The 18,796-nt window shown below is 45.0% G+C and overlaps 1 protein-coding gene across 1 annotated transcript in view; it reads left to right on the forward strand.

The window, feature by feature from the left end:
- Positions 1 to 18,796, forward strand: part of lama1 (laminin, alpha 1) — a 422,130-nt gene that overhangs the window by 257,765 nt on the left and 145,569 nt on the right. The window contains exons 27-30 of the mRNA XM_038808722.1: positions 1,783 to 1,910; positions 4,506 to 4,626; positions 7,160 to 7,285; positions 16,091 to 16,212. Of these exons, the coding sequence (XP_038664650.1) occupies positions 1,783 to 1,910; positions 4,506 to 4,626; positions 7,160 to 7,285; positions 16,091 to 16,212 (497 nt within the window). The remainder of the gene's footprint in view (positions 1 to 1,782; positions 1,911 to 4,505; positions 4,627 to 7,159; positions 7,286 to 16,090; positions 16,213 to 18,796) is intronic.

Below are 18,796 nucleotides of genomic sequence, written 5' to 3' on the forward strand. Positions count from 1 at the left end.
GCTGGGATCGAACCTGGGACCTCAGCGCCGTGAGACTGCAGTGCTACCCACTGCGCCACCGTGCTGCCCTTGGGTTTTGTAGTCATGAAACATCTTTTAGGATTTGATGTAATTCATTCCCTGTGTTTTAAAAAAATCTATATTTTAAAAGAAAGTTGCTTGTGCAGAATTAGGGATCTACGGAGAAACAGCTTTTCTTAATTTGCTCCTTTCCTTTTATCTTTGAACAGAATTACGTTGGCACTTTCCAAAAAATGTTTTTTTTACTTGGTTCCAGCTACTGATAAACTGCAGTTTGAATCCAGCGTGAAAATACATGGTGCCCATTTAAGTCAGTACTGTAGAGAATTCCTGAACATTACAGGGCTGCATTCTATGGCTGTGACGTGAATTAAGGTCTCTCTGAAAGAAAAAAAAGCCATTTAGATCTATGGATTAATGACCATGCAACTGTTAGGCTCTTACCCGCTTCTTTCCTGTGGTTTATCGTTTGATTTAATGTTGCATTTTCTTTCGACTTCCAGGGAACATTTGAGCCATATCAAAGGTTTCAGATGTGGAACAATTAATGGCTGTAATATGGATTTCTGCCTATTTCATGTCAAAAATAATGCAGAGTACAAAAATTAATTGCTGGGTGAAGAGTCTCGTAAATGTTGAAGTGTTGATCTGTGAACACTTATTTCAACACTATTAAATACAGGCCACGAAGAATGGGTGTAATAAAATCAATGGACCCAGTTTGTAAAACACTGATCACGAAAGCATGAGTTTTGGAACTATTGTACTGTTACACTGATGTTGCTGTGAAACTTTTCTTTCTTCACAATGTCACCTGGTCAACCTTTTGTCGCTTCATCCCCTGAACATAGGGTAAATACTTCATTAAACGCTTACACAATTTGCGGGGCAACGATTTTTAATGCAGCCTCCCCAAATGAGGAAAATCTGCTTTGACTTAATCCAAGCCTGTCCAGTGCTTCTCTGGGCACACATTTTGTTTTTTGTTCATTCAAGGCACGTGGGACATGCTGGCTATGCCAGCACTTGTTGCCCATCCCTAATTAACCTTGAGAAGGTGGTGGTGAGCTGCCTCCTTGAACCCCTGCGGGCTCTGTGGTGTAGGTACACCCACAGTGCTGTTAGGGAAGGAGTTCCAGGGTTTTCACCCAGCGACAGTGAAGGAGAAGCGATATATTTCCAAGTCAAGATGGTGAGTGTTTGGAGGAGAACTTCCAGGTAGTGATGTTGCCACGGTTGGGATTTTCCAGTTCCTTCCCGCCAGCGAAATCTGCGGGTGACACTGTTCATCGGTGGTGGAAGGAATTATTGTTTGTGGAAGGGGGAGCAATCAAGTGGGCTGCTTTGTCCTGGATGGTGTCCAGCTTCTTGAGTGTTGTTGGAGCTGTGCTCATCCAGGTAAGTGACGAGTATTCCATCACACTCCTGACCCTTTTCCAGCTTTGTGAGCGTGCTCAAATAATAATCAGCTTTTAAGAGGGTGGGGGAGGAGGGGGAGTGCACTTTCAAAAATAGAAGGTGCCACAAACAACGTTTTAATAAGTGCTCCCGAATTTGGATGCAGTTGCAAACCCCCACCAGGCCTCCGCTGCTGAGCTTTGTCGAAGGATTGATGGTCTAATCATCATACCCTTCAAAAGGAGAAGCTGCTTCACTTTGAATAGAAAGTTCTTCAGCTATCTGTGGGATGAGGGCTGAACATTATTTGATCTCTTCCTGTTAATGGTGTTTGAAGTCTCTAATACCCTTTTATTTTGACAGCATGAGTGGAAGTATTTCAATTCAGTCTCTGACAAACCTGTCACACGTACTGATTTCATGTCAGTGCTCAGCAACATTGAATACATCCTGATTAAAGCTTCCTATGGCACTGGGCTCCAGCAGAGCAGGTAAAGAATATAAATTAGGTAACTCTGAATTAGAAGTATGAATAAAGTTACAGGGCCGGCGGGAGTAGAACAGGAGAATGGGACTCATTCGATTGCACTTCAGGGAGCCAACACAGGCTCGATAAGCCGAATGGCCTCCCTCTCCATCGTATTTCTCATGTTGTGGTGGCGGTTTTTATCAAGGTTTTATCAAGGTGTGGGTTTTTTGCTGCAAAGTGAAGAGAAAAGATGGGTACCGTCACATGTGTGATGAAGGCAAAATGCCATTGTGGGCATGGCTCACGATTCATCAGGTTGAACTTTGGTGCCAGGGCCCCAATCCTTTGACCAGGCCAAATTCCAGGTCAGGAAGCTGGACCCTCCAGGACCCTGGAAGATAATTTCCAGGAGGCGGTCAATTACAAGACCACCTCTGGAAGCCCCTTTCATATAAGGATGGTGATTGGTCTCCACTGCAGGGAGGTCCAATGGAAGTGGCCTAGGTTCTGGGATGGGATGGTGGGGGTGGGGGTTGGGGGGGGGGGGGGGAGAGCAACAGCACCAGGAGAACTGGGCACTGCCACTGTAGCTGGGGATCCATGAGAATGCCTTGCATGGCGGTGCTCTCTGAAGACTCATAAAGTGTAGAAATGATACTGTGAGCTGGAACATCATTGCAGAGGTGGAAACCCCTCCATAGGATGGGCTACGACTGCAGCTCTGTGCCCCCACTCCCCCGAACCCGGGTCCCTGGCTTTGTGAGGCAGCAGTGCCAACCACTGCACCACCATGTCACCCCAGTTGATGTTACAATTGGACAGAAAGATCCCAGAATGGAGCCTGGCTCAAAAGATCGTAACTTTTAAAAAACAACATGGAGGGACAGAGTTACAGGACCGCTAATTAGTTTTTTTTTCTTTTTTATAAATTTAGATTACCCAATTATTTTTTTCTAATTAAGGGGCAATTTAGTGTGGTCAATCCACCTACTCTGCACATTTTTGGGTTGTGGGGGCGAAACCCACGCAGACACGGGGAGAATGTGCAAACTCCACACGGACAGTGACCCAGAGCCGGGATTGAACCTGGGACCTCAGCGCCGTGAGGCGGTTGTGCTAACCACTAGGCCACCGTGCTGCCCCCGCTAATTAGTTTTAACACCAAGAAAAAAACATTTATTAAACATGAAAAATTGGATGTTCATACAGCACTCCTTTACTCCCTCTTAGCTTCACAGATTTTAAGACACAGATTACAAAGTACATTTTAGGTTACAATATTCCTATTAACGCAAAGCCCCTTTTAAGCACACAGATTAACTTTGGCTAAATACACACACTCTGCTCCAAACCCAAATTACTGTAGGTGGATTTCACCTCAGAATCTCCCCAGATGATTGTCAAGTGAGAGTTTCCAAACTCCACTCCCAAAAACATGCGTTAAAATCTTCTCTCATAATTGGGCTTTCTCTTCGTGGTTTCCATTCTAAAATCCAGTCAAGGTTTTACAAATGATTCTTAAACAAAGCTTACACTCCATTTTAACAGCGAATCCAGTCCAGGATTTTACACTAACCTCTTTAGGATTTATTTGGCTTGATTGCTGTACAGACTGTTCATAGACTCTATTAAAATTGCATCAAACATTGTATTTACCTTTGAAAGGTGCAGCACGTGGCACAGTGGTTAGCACTGCTGCCCACGGTACTGAGGACCCGGGTTCGAATCCCGGCCCTGGGTCATGTGGAGTTTGCACATTCTCCTCCTGTCTGCATGGGTTTCACCCCCACAACCCAAAGATGTGCAGGTTAGGTGGATTGGCCACGCTAAATTGCTCCTTAATTGGAAAAAAATAATTGGGTACTCAAAATTTATTGAGAAAAAAAATTATTTACCTTTAAAGCCTGCTGCCCCACTTTAAATCTAGTTCCTGCAATTGCCTCTTTAACTCAAAACTCTTTGTTTCCCCTTCTTTGAATTCTTCTGAACAATATCTTGGTCTCTGTTCACTCAACACCAGTCACCTTAAATATTCTTTCTGTCCCAATTCCCATGTTATCTGGACTGTATCTTGTTCCTTAGGAAGCCTACATCTTTGTAACGTCCTTGTCCCGTCCAGCTTCTCTCGGCAGAGTTGAGAGATATTCACTCCGCAGTATCCTGTCTCCCCAGCTGCAATATATCCAGCTAAAACTTTTATTTTTAACCTTACAAGGGCCTCCAGTTGCTGAGCACCACCCGCATACCTCTGCTGGCCTATTTATTCTTCACACCATAGCTCTCTCTAAGCACAATAGAAACACAACCCCCATCAACATACAAACGCCTTTGTCCAGCATGATCATAATTATGTATACCCTTCCAGGCACAGAAACATTAAATAAAACACACTTAAAACTCTACCTTATTTTTTATGTTTACCAATACAAATATAAATCCCTTAAAACTACCTTTGTTTTCCGAACACTGTGAAAAGTCTGAAATGCTTTTGATGTTTTTGTGTGTGCTCAGTATCCATTACGATTATCGTTTCTGAAAACAACAAATGTTACCCACTGGTTCACATCGTGAATTTAAAAAGTAAGTACATGCTAAATTTCTGTCCTCAATTTTCCAGGATTTCTAATATCTCAATGGAGATTGCAATTAAAGAAGATGAAACTCATGCAACGAGGGATCGTGCACGTCATATTGAGATGTGTGACTGTCCTCCTGGATACGCAGGCCTCTCATGCCAGGTACCGATGGACTGAATTATATTGCCAATCTCTGGCTATGTAAAGCCAAATCTGCGCACATCACAAATACACACAGCTCTGCTCAGTAGGGGCAGCACGGTGGCGCAGTGGTTAGCATTGCTGCCTACGGCGCTGAGGACCCGGGTTCGAATCCCGGCCCTGGGTCACTCTCCGTGTGGAGTTTGCACATTCTCCCCGTGTCTGCGTGGGTTTCACCCCCACAACCCAAAGATGATAGGTAGGTAGATTGGCCACTCTAAATTGCCCCTTAATTGGAAAAAATAATTGGGTACTCTAAATTAATTTTTTAAAAAAGCTCTGCTCAGTAACCTGCAACCACCTTTACCTAGTTATGATCGTGCTGCAGCCAAAAGTAGCGTCATTGCAACCCGTGCATGAACTGGCCACAGCTAAGAACCATTGAAAAATAGGGTGGATTGGAATTTGATGTTTGATCAGGGCTGAGATATACAGATTTTTAAGCAATAAGGGTTATGGGGATCAGGCGGGAAACGAGTTGAGGATTATTATATCAGATCAGTCATGATCTCATTAAATGGCGGAGCAGACTTGATGGGCCGAATGGCCTGCTTCTGCTCCAATGTCTTGTGCGTCCAAACGTATGGATAAAACTAACTTGGAGCACTCTTCTTGAAAGCCGTTGGATGCTGGGGAACTTAAGAGTTTCCGAGACTGGGAATTGATGAACCTTTGTAAGTAAGGGTACCCTTATCAGAGGATGTGGAGCAAAGGCAGGGCAATGCAGCTGAGGGGGGGAGCAGTGACGCTCTAATTGGTCGTGGTCAAGGCCCAAGGGTCCTTGGCCTGCTAGATTTTCCATGTGGAGCAAATGAATTTGACATATGCTTCAGGGTCTGTTCCTGGAGGAGGGATGATTTTAAACCTGCGCCCACCCATTTCCAGCCTTGAGAAGTGTGGCTGGCAGCAGAAAATGTGGCGTTGTGGTGCGCACAAAGACATCTCAGCCACCCCACCAATACCCGAGGTCAGCTTCAACTGGCCATAAACGGGCGAGCAGCCAGTTGGCTGAAACATGTGTGCGGCTGTCTGAAAATGCAAATTTGTGTCCCACCAGTTATTTTGCAGTGTTGGTCGACGTGGTGCTTGGGCCGCTTAATAATTGGGTAGTGAACACAACAATTATGAACCCCAGCTCTCATGATTGTTTTTGGCCTTCCTAACTAACTGATAAACCACTGGCAAATAGAGAAAGAAACGTAAAGCTGTTGAAGAAAGCAAATGGCAACTTGCGACTGAAATAACTATTATATATTTCTGACACGATTTTTAAAAAAAAGTTTCACCTCATTTTCTAATATTGAAGTGGCTGTGTGCCTGCCAGATAAATTGTTTGACGTGATGGGAGCTATATTAAGATATTCTCATAATTTTTTTAAGATGATCTTTCTTCTAAATTTTTTAATTGCGAGGAAGTTGGGATATTTATAATAACTTTTTTGTAGCTTACAATAAATATTGAGCTTTTTTAATCCGAGAATTATGTCTGGAAGCTCCAGTCAAGTCACATAATGCAGATGCCAAAGAGACTGAGTGATGTGAATCAAGAGGGTATGGTTTTGGTTGTAAACAGAACATTCTGGAAATACTTAGCAGGGCGACCAACACAGAGAGAAACAGAGTGAACAGAAATGTTTGAGGGACATGGATAGATAGGGTGGCTAGGTTTGTACCTTTCCCTTTCGTCGAAGAGTCAAAAACCAACGAACAAAAATTTAAGAGAAGGCGCAGGAGATTTAGAGGGGATTTGAGGATAAACATTTCACCTAGATGCTGGTGGGAGTCTGGAACTCGCTGCCTGAAAGCGTGGTAAAGACAGGAACCCTCACAACATTTAGGGAGGATTTAGATAAGCACCTGAAACACCACAGCATACAAGGCTACGGATCAAGTGCTAGAAAATGGGATTAGAATAGATAGGTGCTTGATGGCCGGCACCGACACGATGGGCCCAAGAGCCTCTTTCTGTGCGGTAAATCTCTTAGATTGTTTAATGTGTTCCTCTTGCCAGTGATGCTGACTGGCCTGCTGAGCATTTACGCTTATGGTTCAAAGTTTCAGCGACGGCAGTATTTTGCCTTTTGTAGGGTTTGGAGGTCAAGTTAGGACTTCAATAAGCTATTGATCGTAGGCGGAAGAAAGGACGGAAGGATGTAAAGATCTTGGCTAATTCAAAGTGGAGCTAAAAAATAAGAAATAAATTGCCAAAAAGTACAATGAGCCATGGCGACTCAATACAAATTCAATATGGGGATAGATTCGCCCTGAACATATTTGTGGAGAATAATTTTCACCAGATGTACCTGCAAGAAGCAGTTGGATCTGGTTCCCTCTTTCCATTTTAAGACATTTGTCAGTGAAATCAGTGGGAAGTGAAATTGGACGAGCGGCAGTGTCTCTCCTCATTTTCCCACTGAGCAGCTCAGGTTAGTTACCTGCATCAGTGACAAATCCTCTACTCAACCCCATCACTGTTGACTTTGTTTTTTTAAAGGAATGTGCACCTGGATTTTATAGAGTGAAGATAGCGGATGGCCTACAGTCCCTCGATGTCACCTGTGTGTCATGCCAGTGCAACAACCATAGTGATGTCTGTGAGCTCGATACCGGCAAATGTCAAGTAGGTGTTACTTATAGAGGGATGTGATACATTTATAAGACTGCAACCAAATTGAAGAGTACATTGTGTTTTATATGAATATAATGACTGGATTAGATTCTGGAAATCACTCACTGTTGCACGTGGCAGAATTTAATCTTTGCAACAGGAGTCTCACTGCTGCTGGAGAACCGGCAGGAGCCCCATGATGCCTCCAGAGGGAAAGGCTTACCTTCCCCAGTTAAGTACCTATCAGGCCATGATGGGCCCACCCCGGGATTAAGGACCCCAGAGATGGAAATCCTAACTCCTCTGGCCCTGCCCCCCACCAAGAGCTGCGAGACATTTAGAGTCCGGCAGCCTTCCATTGCCATCAGCGCCACTTAGACTGGTGGTAGTTGCTGGTAATGCACCCACCAGAGGCCCATCATCTAGAAGAGACTCCAGGCCAAAGGTGAGTGAAGGCGGGATGGATGTCACAGGTCCCGGGTACAGCACCGAGGCGCACAGTGAAATACAGCATTTTTCCATCACTGGTCCCTTTCTTATGCAATATTTCCTTCCTGCATTGTTAGTCGAATGGATTGCCCCATCACTATGTGACAATGATGACCTCAAACACTCGTGCCACCATGAGTCGTCTGGTCAGAGTCCGTTGCTTCCTACAGTCACAGTGGGTGAGGGGAAAGTAACTGGTCTAAATGGCTTGGCTTTACTTTCCTCGCTGGCTTTTTCAAAGATGCCAAACAATACAAAGGACCGCACCCTTGGCAATGAAGAACAACATGGAAATGCCCCATGGCACCAAGAAACACCAAGGAATGGCCCTTTGCAGCTGAGAGTCTTTTTAAAAGTTATTTTGTAGGATGTGAGCGTCACTGGCAAGGTCACTATATGTTGCCCATCCCTAATTTCCCTCGATTGAGTGGCTTGTTAGGTCATTTCAGAGGGCAATTAAGAGCCAACCAGGCTTGTATGGAAGATTTCCTTCCCTAAAGGACATTAGTAAACCAGATGGGTCTTTATGACAATCGATGATAGTTTCACGATTACCATTACTGAGAATAGATTTCAATTCCAGATTCTCTTAATTGATTTTAAATTCCACCAGCTACCTTGGTGAGATTTGAAACTGTGTCCCCAGAACATTAACCGATAATTGGCTGAATTTGGTTTGCTTACTTTGTGTGGACAAGACATACCTGGGCAATGTTTCATCTTAAAATAATGCCAGTTTTGTAGCTATATTGCAACAGCTTGGCTAAAGGTGCAGCTAGTTGGTTGTCTGGGCCCTAAGCCTTTGCAGTATCCAGTGCCTTCAACCATTTCTTGATATTGTGTGGACTGAATCGAATGGTTGAAGACGAGCATTGTCGATAAGAACATAGCAATGAACACACGTATTAGGAGCAGAGTAGGCCATTTGCCCTTTGAGCCTGCTTCACCATTCAATAAGATCAGGGCTGATCTGAAGATCTAAAGATGTGAATAATTGTTAAACATGCTGATTTAATTTCACATTTGAGTGATGATGTTCAGAGTGTCAAATAAACATTGAATTCAGATGAAGAGATCGACCGATAGCTAATTTGCATGATGGCTGGACAGATGGAGTAAAAATTTATACAGATGGTCCAACGAGTAAGTCGGCAGAGACAAATCTGGATGAATTGCTGAATATAGGAAAAGACAGATTGAGTGTTAACACCGATATGTATTATTAGACAGTATGATGGATAAGTTGATAGAGTGGGTAGACAAGACAATACTGATCTTGAGTGTTAGATATCCTTTCAACCATGGTCGTTCCTGGCTCCATTACAGCTGGACATGAGCTGACTCCATCTTAACTGGGAGCCAAATTCTAGTGTTTGACAAAGTCACCTCGCACCCTGATGCGGAACACTCCTTGTTTTTGCATACGAATATACAAATCAGGAGTAGGCCGCTCGAACCTGCTCCACCATTTAATAAGATCATGGCTGATCTGATGTTACCTCAACCCCACATTCCTGCCTACCCCTGACAACTGTTGACTCCACTTGTTAATAAAGAATCTGCCTAGCTCTGCCTTAAAAATATTCCAAAATTCTGCTTCTTCCACTGCCTTCTGAGGAAGAGAGTTCCAAAGACTCATGACGCTTTGAAAGAAAAAGTCTCTCCTCATCTCTGCCGTAACTGAGCGACCACTTATTTTTAAATAGTGACCGCTGGCTCTAGATGCTACAACAAGAGGAAACATCCTCTCCACATCCACCTTGTTAATACCCCTCAGGATCTTAAAGATTTCGATCAAATTGCCTCTTACTCGTTTAAACTGTAGTGGATACAAGCCTAACCTGTCCAACCTTTCCTCACAAGGCAACCCATCCATTCCTTGTGTAAGTCTAGTAAACCTTCTTTCAATAATTTTTAACATATTTACATATTTTCTTAAATAAACAGACCAAAACTGGATGCAATACTTCAGGTATAGAACTGGAGCTCCTTATTACAGGTCTCCTTATTACCGGGGGGGGGGGGGGGGGGGGGGGGGGGGGGTTGAGGTCACCCTAGTACTTGGGGGGAGAGATACTCCATGGAATCGGGGGGGGGGGGGCACAGGACCCTGCTAAAAGCCTGCCCACTCAAGATGGCTGCTTGATAGGGAGACCTCTCATATTTCACACCATGCACAAATTTGCATGGCGTGGAACACTGAATTGCATCCTGCTTTGCAACCACTAGGGGACTGTAAAACTGGTGCAATGCAGCCCTGGTGGGAGAACGTAGTCTCCCTCATGGAGAATCCAGCCCCTTGATTCTGCTGTTCAGCATTCATGTGACCCTTCGTTGTAGCTTCACCTGGTTGGCACCTCAATTGCAGGTTGATTTGGCATGCTATTCAACATTCCTCATTGAACCAGGTTTGACCACTGGCCTGATGGTCAAATGAGTGACACTGGCTTGATTGTCAAGGGAGCAAGAGACTTGCTGTGGCATGAGGTTGCAGATTGTGGTTGTGTACAATTCGGATGCTGCTCGTGGCTCACACGCCTCATGGATGCCCAGTTTTGAGTTGCTAGATCTGTCCTGAACCTATGCCATTTCGCACAATTGTAGTACCACGCAATGGGATGTAAGAATGAAATCCTGACTTCTGTATAGAATGGCCCAAAGTACTTTGTAGCCAATGATGAATTTTTTGAAGTACACTCACTTTGCTTGGGGGAGACGGTGGCATAGCAGTAATATCATTGGATTATAAACCAAGAATTGGGGTTCGAATGCCGCCACTGCAGATGGTGAAATTTGAATTCAGTAAAATCTGGAGTTAAAAGTCTAACCATAAAACCATTCTCAATTGTTATAAAAACCCATCAGGTGGAGTTTGCACATTTTTCCTGTGTCTGGTGGGTCTCACACCCACAACCCAAAGATGTGCAGGGTAGGTGTATTGGCCACACTAAATTGCCCCTTAATTGAAAAAATAAAAAAATAATATTTTTTTAAAACCCACCTTGTTCACTAATGTGACGTCTGCCATCCTTACCTGGTCTGATTCCAGGCCCATAGCAATGTGGTTGACTGTTAAATGCACTCTGAAGAAGGACAATTCAGGATGGGCAATAAATGTAGGCCTCGCCAGCGATGCCAACGTCCTATAAATGAGCAAAAACGAAGTTACTGTTAAGGTAGGAAACACAGGAGTTAAATTGCACTCATCAAACTGACCAGGCAGCAATGCGATTATAATAACCCACTTGTAGTGATTGATGGATAAATAATGCTGAGGACACCGGGGATAACAATCTTGTTCTTTTTCAATATAGCACCAACGTATCTTTTACACCCAGCAGAGAGAGCAGGCAGCTTTAACATTTTGGGCGGCACGGTGGCGCAGTGGTTAGCACTGCTGCCTCAAGGCGCTGAGGACCCGGGTTCGAGTCCGTGTGGAGTTTGCACACTTTCCCTGCGTTTATGTGGGTCTCACCCCCACAATCCAGAGATGTGTAGGGTAGGTGGTTTGGCCACGCTAAACTGCCCGTTAATTGTAAAAAATGAATTGGGTTCTCTAAATTTAAAAAAAAGGGTATAACATTTCATCCAAGAGACAGCGGGAGGGATTCCCCGATCTTCTCCATTGCTGTTCCGCTGAAAGTGAGAACATTCCAGCCAAAATTACATTTGCTTTCAGCGCAACTGGGGAATCCCAGCCGCAAGAGGATGGAGGTTTCTGGCAAGCATCTCTTGACAGCTAAGGACTCTCAGAGTACTGTAATAAGCTATCAGCCCTGACATTTGTGCTCAACCCGTACAACATTGTGACTCAGCTAGCACCCTGATTTTCAGGAAGGAGTACCTATTGCCTTTTTACACACATGACTCGTCTGCATCTGAGAGTTGGAACAGTCAGTGCTGAAGAGCTCTCAAGGCTAAATCAAATCCTGTATGTCCCAATTATGCATTCCTCCCTAAAGAGTTCAAGGATGGGGAATTCTGGCTCTCACATCTACCCTGGGACTTTCCCTTGGGGGAATCTATGCTGACCTAATCAAGCTCAGAACCGACCAAGGAATAAAGCATAAAGATATGGAGGACCAGCCTTGATCACGTTGAATGGCCGAGGGGTCAAATGGCCTACTGTTGGTCCTATTTTCTATGTTACTATGTTTCTAAACCTGGACCTGGCTTATTTTTTTAAAAATCCATTTATGGGACATGGGATCAGCATTTATTGCCCCCTGAGGGCATTTAAGAGTCAACCATATTGCTGTGGGTGTGGACTAGTAAGGACGACAGATTTCCTTCCCTAAAGAACAATAGTGAACCAGATGGGTTTTAACAACAATCGACAATGGCCATCTTTAGATTTTTAATTCCATATTTTTTCATTGAATTCAAATTTCACCATCTGTCATGGTGGGATTAGAATCCCAGTCCCCGACTCTGGGTCTCTGGATTACTAGTCCAGCGACAATACCGCTAAACCACTGCCTCCCCCACAACACTAGATTGTATAATTCAGAACTGAGTCACTGAGACCTCACCCCGCACATGATTTTATTTTTTATTTTGCATGTGATAATTTAGTGTCACCATAGCAATTCTGAACATCCGAACATGTGGCAAGCCGTGTGTTAAATAACAATTTGTTTTACTGATATAATTTGTGCCTGTTCTGAAATCCCAGACGGGTTCTCATTTACAATTGCAGATCGATCCGCAGCTATTCTTTTGTCTCTTGGTGAAGCCAAATTTAAAATCATTTCTTCTTCTCAAGGAATAAGTCAGGAACCTGCACTTCTGGGTGCCATGATCAACTATTAACTTTGATTTTAGGATAGCAATTTTAGGAGGAAACGGAAACAATTTCTGATTAAATATTCTGCGTGTTAGATTTTGACTTGTTAACATTGTGTTAATCACTATTAAGCGCACACAGTGCAGTAAAGGTCTGATGTAATATTGGAAAACTCGCAAAACCTGACAATTAACTCAGATGGCATGGGAGTAGCTGAACTCCTTTCACAGTGAAATGTTGGACTGGAACATAGTCCTTTAATTAGAAAGATGATATCCTCTGTCACTGGTGGGTCGGGTACAGGTGGTTAAAATGAACGTGTTGCTGCAATTTCTGTTTATTTTTTAATGCCTGCCGATTTTCCTGCCAAAATCTCCTTTTTCAGAGAGGTTGAGGGAAGGATTACTTCGTTCGTGTGGGGAGGGAAGATGGCCAGAGTTAGAAAGGTGCTGCCGTGCTGCCTCAGAGGGGAAGGCAGGCAGGGGGTTTGGGTCACCCGAACCTGATGTATTACTACTGGGCGGCGAATGTGGAGAAGGTGCGGAGCTGGGTCAGAGGGGTTGATTCCCAGTGGGTCAGAATGGTGGAGAGTTTGTGCAGAGGGTCGGGATTGAAAGCACTAGCAACAGCACCGCTCCCGATAGCCCTGGGGAAATACTCAGGGAGCTCGGCAATAATAGCTTCATTGAGAATTTGGAGGCAGTTTCGCCAACATTTCAGGTTGGGGACAGGGTCAAGGGAAATGCCGATTCGGGGGAACCACAGATTTGAGCCAGGGAAGTGGGACGGAAATTTTCGTAAACGGTAGGAGAAGGGGATTAAAACATTAAAAGATTTGTTTCTTAGGGGTCAGTTTGCAGGATTGAAGGAGCTGGAAGCGAAGTATGGGCTGGACCAGGGGGAAATGTTTAGATACATGCAGGTTCGAGATTTTGCCAGAACGGAGCTTCTCGATGGAGCCGGCCTCCACATTGCTGGAGGAGGTGCTGAAGACAGGGGGACTGGAGAAGGCGGTAGTGTTAGTGGTTTAAGGAGCTATTTTGGAAGAGGAGACGGCACCACTGGAAGGGATCAAAGCAAAGTGGGAGGAAGAGTTTGGGAGGGGATATGAAGGAGGGGTTTTGGTTGGTTTGGTTTAGGGGCTGGTTTAGCTCACTTGGCTAAATCGCTGGCTTTTAAAGCAGACCAAGCAGGCCAGCAGCACGGTTTGATTCCTGTACCAGCCTCCCCGGACAGGCGCCGGAATGTGGCGACTAGGGGCTTTTCACAGTAACTTCATTGAAGCCTACTCGTGACAATAAGCGATTTTCATTTTCATTTTTTCATTTTGGTGTGAGGTGCTCTGGAGAGTGAATACCTCCACCTCGTGTGCGAGGTTGGGGCTGATACAGCTGAAGGTGGTGTACAGCGCACACGCCACGAGGGCGAGGATGAGCCGATTCTTTGAAGGAGTAGAAGATGTGTGTGAACGTTGCGGGGGGGGCGGGGGGGGGGGGGGGTGCTAATCGCGTTCATATGCTTTGGTCCTGTCCAAAGCTAGAGGATTACTGGAAGGAGGTTTTCAGGGTAATTTCTAAAGTGGTGCATGTGAAACTGGACCCAGGCCCATGGGTGGCCATATTCAGGGTGTCGGACCAGTCAGGGTTCGAAACGGGTATGGAGGCAGATGTTGTAGCCTTTGCCTTGTTGATCGCCTGAAGGCGGATCTTGATAGGTTGGAGAGCAACCTCTCCACCCTGTACCCTGGGGTGGCAGGGAGATCTGTTGGAATTCTTGACTCTTGAGGAGGTTAAGCTTGAACTGAGAGGAAGGATGGAGGGGTTCTACAATTCATGGGTATTATTCATTATTCACTTTCAAGAACTGGATAACATCGAACATTAGTTGGGGCGTGTGGGTGGGAGGGTTGGGGGGAGGGGGGGTGTGTGTGTTAATGGCGACTATGGGTGATTCCTAATTCCTTTTAGTCATTTGTTTGTGTGAACATGCGGGCTAATGTATGGGGTTTGGTGGGAGGATGGGATCGTTGTTATTGATTTGGGATTGACATATTTGTTACTGATTATTCTTTATTGTTGGTGGGTGTAAATTTGGGATAAAATATGAAAAAGGAGGAGATGATCACTGTGATTATACCCAGCACATTAAACCTATTAGAATTAAATATTAGACATTCTACAGTCATGATGCTGACTGTGAGCTAGCTGTCAATAGACAACAGCTACCCCTCTTTAAAATAACTTTACAGAGTCAGAGGTTATTACCCTACTCCTGTCGGTCATCATTTAACATTTTGGGGATATCGAGAGCAACGTTGTTCCATGGGATGCGGGCATCAGTGGCTAGGCCAACATTTGTTACCCATCCCCTCTTGCCCTGGAACTGAGTGGTTTGTTAGGCCATTTCAGAGGGCAGTTAAGCGTCAACCACATTGATGTGGGTCTGGAGCCAGACCGGGTAAGGATGGCAGATTTCCTTCCCTGAAGGACATTACTGAACCAGATCAATCAATGAATGACCATCACCATAATTGAGAGCAGTTTTTAATTCCACATTATGTTTCATTAATTGAATTTAAATTCCACCAGCTGCCATAGTGCTCCAAGGCATTGGTGAGACTGCACCTGGAGTACTGTTTACAGTTTTGGTCCCCTTATTTGAAGAGTTGCATTGGAGGCAGTTCAGAGGAGGTTCACTAGATTGATTCCAGAGATGAGGGGCTTGTCTTATGAAGAGTAGTTGAGCAGTTTATATCTGTACTCTCTCGAGTTTAGAAGAATCGGAGGAGATCTAATTGAGGTATATAAGATGACGGTATTGACAAAGTAGAGATAGAGCAGATGCTTCCTCCTGAGGGGCAATCTAGAACGAGAGGTCATAGTTTAAGGATTAGGGGTAGCAGATTTAAAACAGAGATGCGGAGAAATAACTTCTCCCAAAGGGTGATGAATCTGTGGAATTCACTATTCCAGAGTGGGATAGATGCCGGGACATTGAGTAAATTTAAGGAGGAGAGAGATAGATTTGTAATTAGTAATTAGTTGAAGGGTTCTGAAGAACAGGCAGGAAAGTGGAGTTGAGGCTGAGGTAAGATCAGCCATGATTGTATTGAATGGCGGAGTGGGCTAGAAGCTGAATTGCCTACTTCTGCTCCTAGTTCTTAAGTTTGTTATGTCCCCAGACTATTAGCCTGCATCTCTCGGGTCCAGTAACGTTACGACTACACCACCTTCTCCTTTCTTGCAGACAATAAACCCACACTACTTCACTTATTTAATCTGGCAAGTGTGAGAAAAAGAACCCTCAGTCCTTCTGTTAAATAAGACTTTTATTTCTACTTAAGAGTGTTGTTCACATCTTAAGTTGCTTTGTGGTATCCAGTCAGACTCACTGTGACAGACACCTTTCACAGAGCTGACAGCCTTCTAAATATAGATTTGGCTGGCTGACACCAGGTTTAATTGGGTTAACAGCATTGCTCTCACTCCTTCCTCCGCTGTGTGACGGTGACCTGTTTACGATTTTCTATTTCTTGAAACCAGGGGTGCCGAGACAACACAGTGGGCGATCACTGCGAGCTGTGTGCTTCAGGATACTATGGCAGAGTAAATGGATCGATCGCTGACTGCTCTCTTTGTGCCTGTCCCAGGTCCAAGTCTGGCAGGTAACGCATAACCACAGGCGTCTGTTGTTTTCAAAGATTTTCTTTTCTTGTCCTGAAGGGAGGGCAGTGTACCTCAATTGAGTCCCTGTGCACAGCGTGGAGATAATTGGGCAGGTTGGAAATGGAAAGAAAAGGTTGTAAAACTGTGGGGAAGTGGGGTGGGGGGGCTAAAGTCTCAACAGGCCACTTAGAATTTTAAAGTGAAGGATGGATGGGGCGTTAAGGTTGGAGGTTTCCATTTGACACCAGAACAGATTCAGAGTTATTGAGTTTCTGGAATGGAGCATTGCCAAAGAATGAGGTGGGATGTGTAATGGGAAGTAAATCGATATTTCCCATTTTACAGCAGTGGCCAAAGGTAAAATGACCCCTAATTTTTCAAGCGCCTGATGCGGGATAATTATGCTCCATAATAAAAGTTCATAGATCATAGAGAAATACAGCACAGAACAGGCCCTTCGGCCCATGATGTTGTGCCGAACTTTTGTCCTGGGTTAATCATAGATCATAGAATTTTGGACACTAAGGGCAATTTAGCATGGCCAATCCACCCAACCTGCATATCTTTGGACTGTGGGATGAAACCGGAGTACCCGGAGGAAACCCACGCAGTCACGGGGAGGATGTGCAGACTCCACACAGACAGTGACCCAAGTCGAAATCGAACTTGGGACCCTGGAGCTGTGCAGCAATTGTGCTATCCACAATGCTACCGTGCTGCCCTTAACAACAAATTAATCTACACTCCATTATTCTACCCTAATCCATGTACCTATCCAATAGCCGCTTGAAGGTCCCTAACGTTTCCAACTCAACTACTTCCACAGGCAGTGCATTCCATGCCCCCACTACTCTCTGGGTAAAGAACCTACCTCTGACATCCCCCCTATATCTTCCACCATTTACCTTAAATTTATGTCCCCTTGTAATGGTTTGTTCCACCCGGGGAAAAAGTCTCTGACTGTCTACTCTATCTATTCCCCTGATCATATAAACCTCTATCAAGTCGCCCCTTATCCTTCTCCGTTCTAATGAGAAAAGGCCTAGCACCCTCAACCTTTCCTCGTAAGACCTACTCTCCATTTTAAAAAATTAATTCATGGGATGTGAGCATTGCCCCGTCTGGGCCCAGTATATATTTCCCATCCCTAATTGCCCTTGAGAGGTGGTGGTGAGCTGCCATCTTGAATTGCTGCTGTCCATGTGGTGTAGGTACACCCACAGTGCTGTTAGGGAGGGAATTCCAGGATTCTGGCCCAGCGAAAGTTAAGGAGCAGCGATATATTTCCAAGTCAGGATGGCGCGTGACTTGGAGGGGAACTTGTGGATGGTGGATTTCTCTATAACATCTTCTGTCCTTGTCTGGATGTTAGTAAATGCACTGTACAAATACAGATGAATGTGATTTCAATATGTTTTAGTGCGTTTCTGAACTACAAATGTACCCATGATTCCAAAATTATTTATAGCCAGAAGAACAGTCACTTATTTTTATATAAACAATTTTATTGAGGTATTTTTGGCAATTACATTGTATAGTACTGTACAAAAAGAAAAGCAAATAACATATAGTACAAACCACAACTCCATTCTCGCAAGGACATTCCTAAACCACCCCCTACTCTACTCTACCCTAGGCCCCCCCCCACCCCCCGCTGATGATTAATAATCCGCGAAGAAGTCAATGAATGACTGCCACCTCCGGGTGAACCCCGATAGTGAACCTCTCAAGGGGAACTTACTCAAAGCTCGCCATGTCCGATAGCCATACTTCGGTCTTCGGGGGCCTTGAGTCCCTCCATGCCGACAGTATTCATCGCTGGGTTACCAGGGAAGAAAAGGCCAAGACGTCGGCCTCCTTCTCGTCCTGGACTCCCGGGTCCTCCGACACCCCAAATATTAGAACAGTCACTTTTGACTCGAACCGCTGAGCAGAATGTTCCGATATTTTTTCAGTGCCAGTCCCGGCGAGAAAACCAGAGAGAATACTACCGGTGACGCTGGCGGAAAATGGTGCCACATGCCATGCCCATGGCAGCTTACTCTGGTTGCCAGGAGGAATGCTGGATCCCTGGATTGTGCTGAGCCCCAGGCCGATGATGCGCCTCTGGGTACAGACAGCCCAGAGTTGCTGGATCTACATAGGCAGAGTCACAAGAATCAGGAAGGGCTGACAGAATCCCTCCACTGACTGCATGGCTGACTGGAGGAGTCTCATCACATTCTGCCCAAAGAAATGGTGGCATCACCCCAACGCAACAAGGTCAACACTGCGAGTGTGGCATCCGCAGTGGAGACCATGGTGCGGAACTTACACTCCATAGTGGCGGCTGTCAGCTCCATGATTCAACTCATGGCCTCCATAGCTGTGGACATGAGCTCCATGGTGCAGGGCTTCAGGTGCACAGTGCAGCCACTAATGGGAATCCACTAATGGGTATCAGCACCAGAGGACAATGGGGCTTCTGGATCTTACTCCAGTTGCCCCTCTATCTCATGGAGGAGCACAGTTGCTCCCAGACACCCAAAGGGAAGAGAATCTGGATGTTGAGGGGGTGGTACCCCTTGCAGTTCACAAATGGTA

Source organism: Scyliorhinus canicula, chromosome 10 (genome assembly GCF_902713615.1).
Source record: "Scyliorhinus canicula chromosome 10, sScyCan1.1, whole genome shotgun sequence".
Taxonomy (NCBI): domain Eukaryota; kingdom Metazoa; phylum Chordata; class Chondrichthyes; order Carcharhiniformes; family Scyliorhinidae; genus Scyliorhinus; species Scyliorhinus canicula.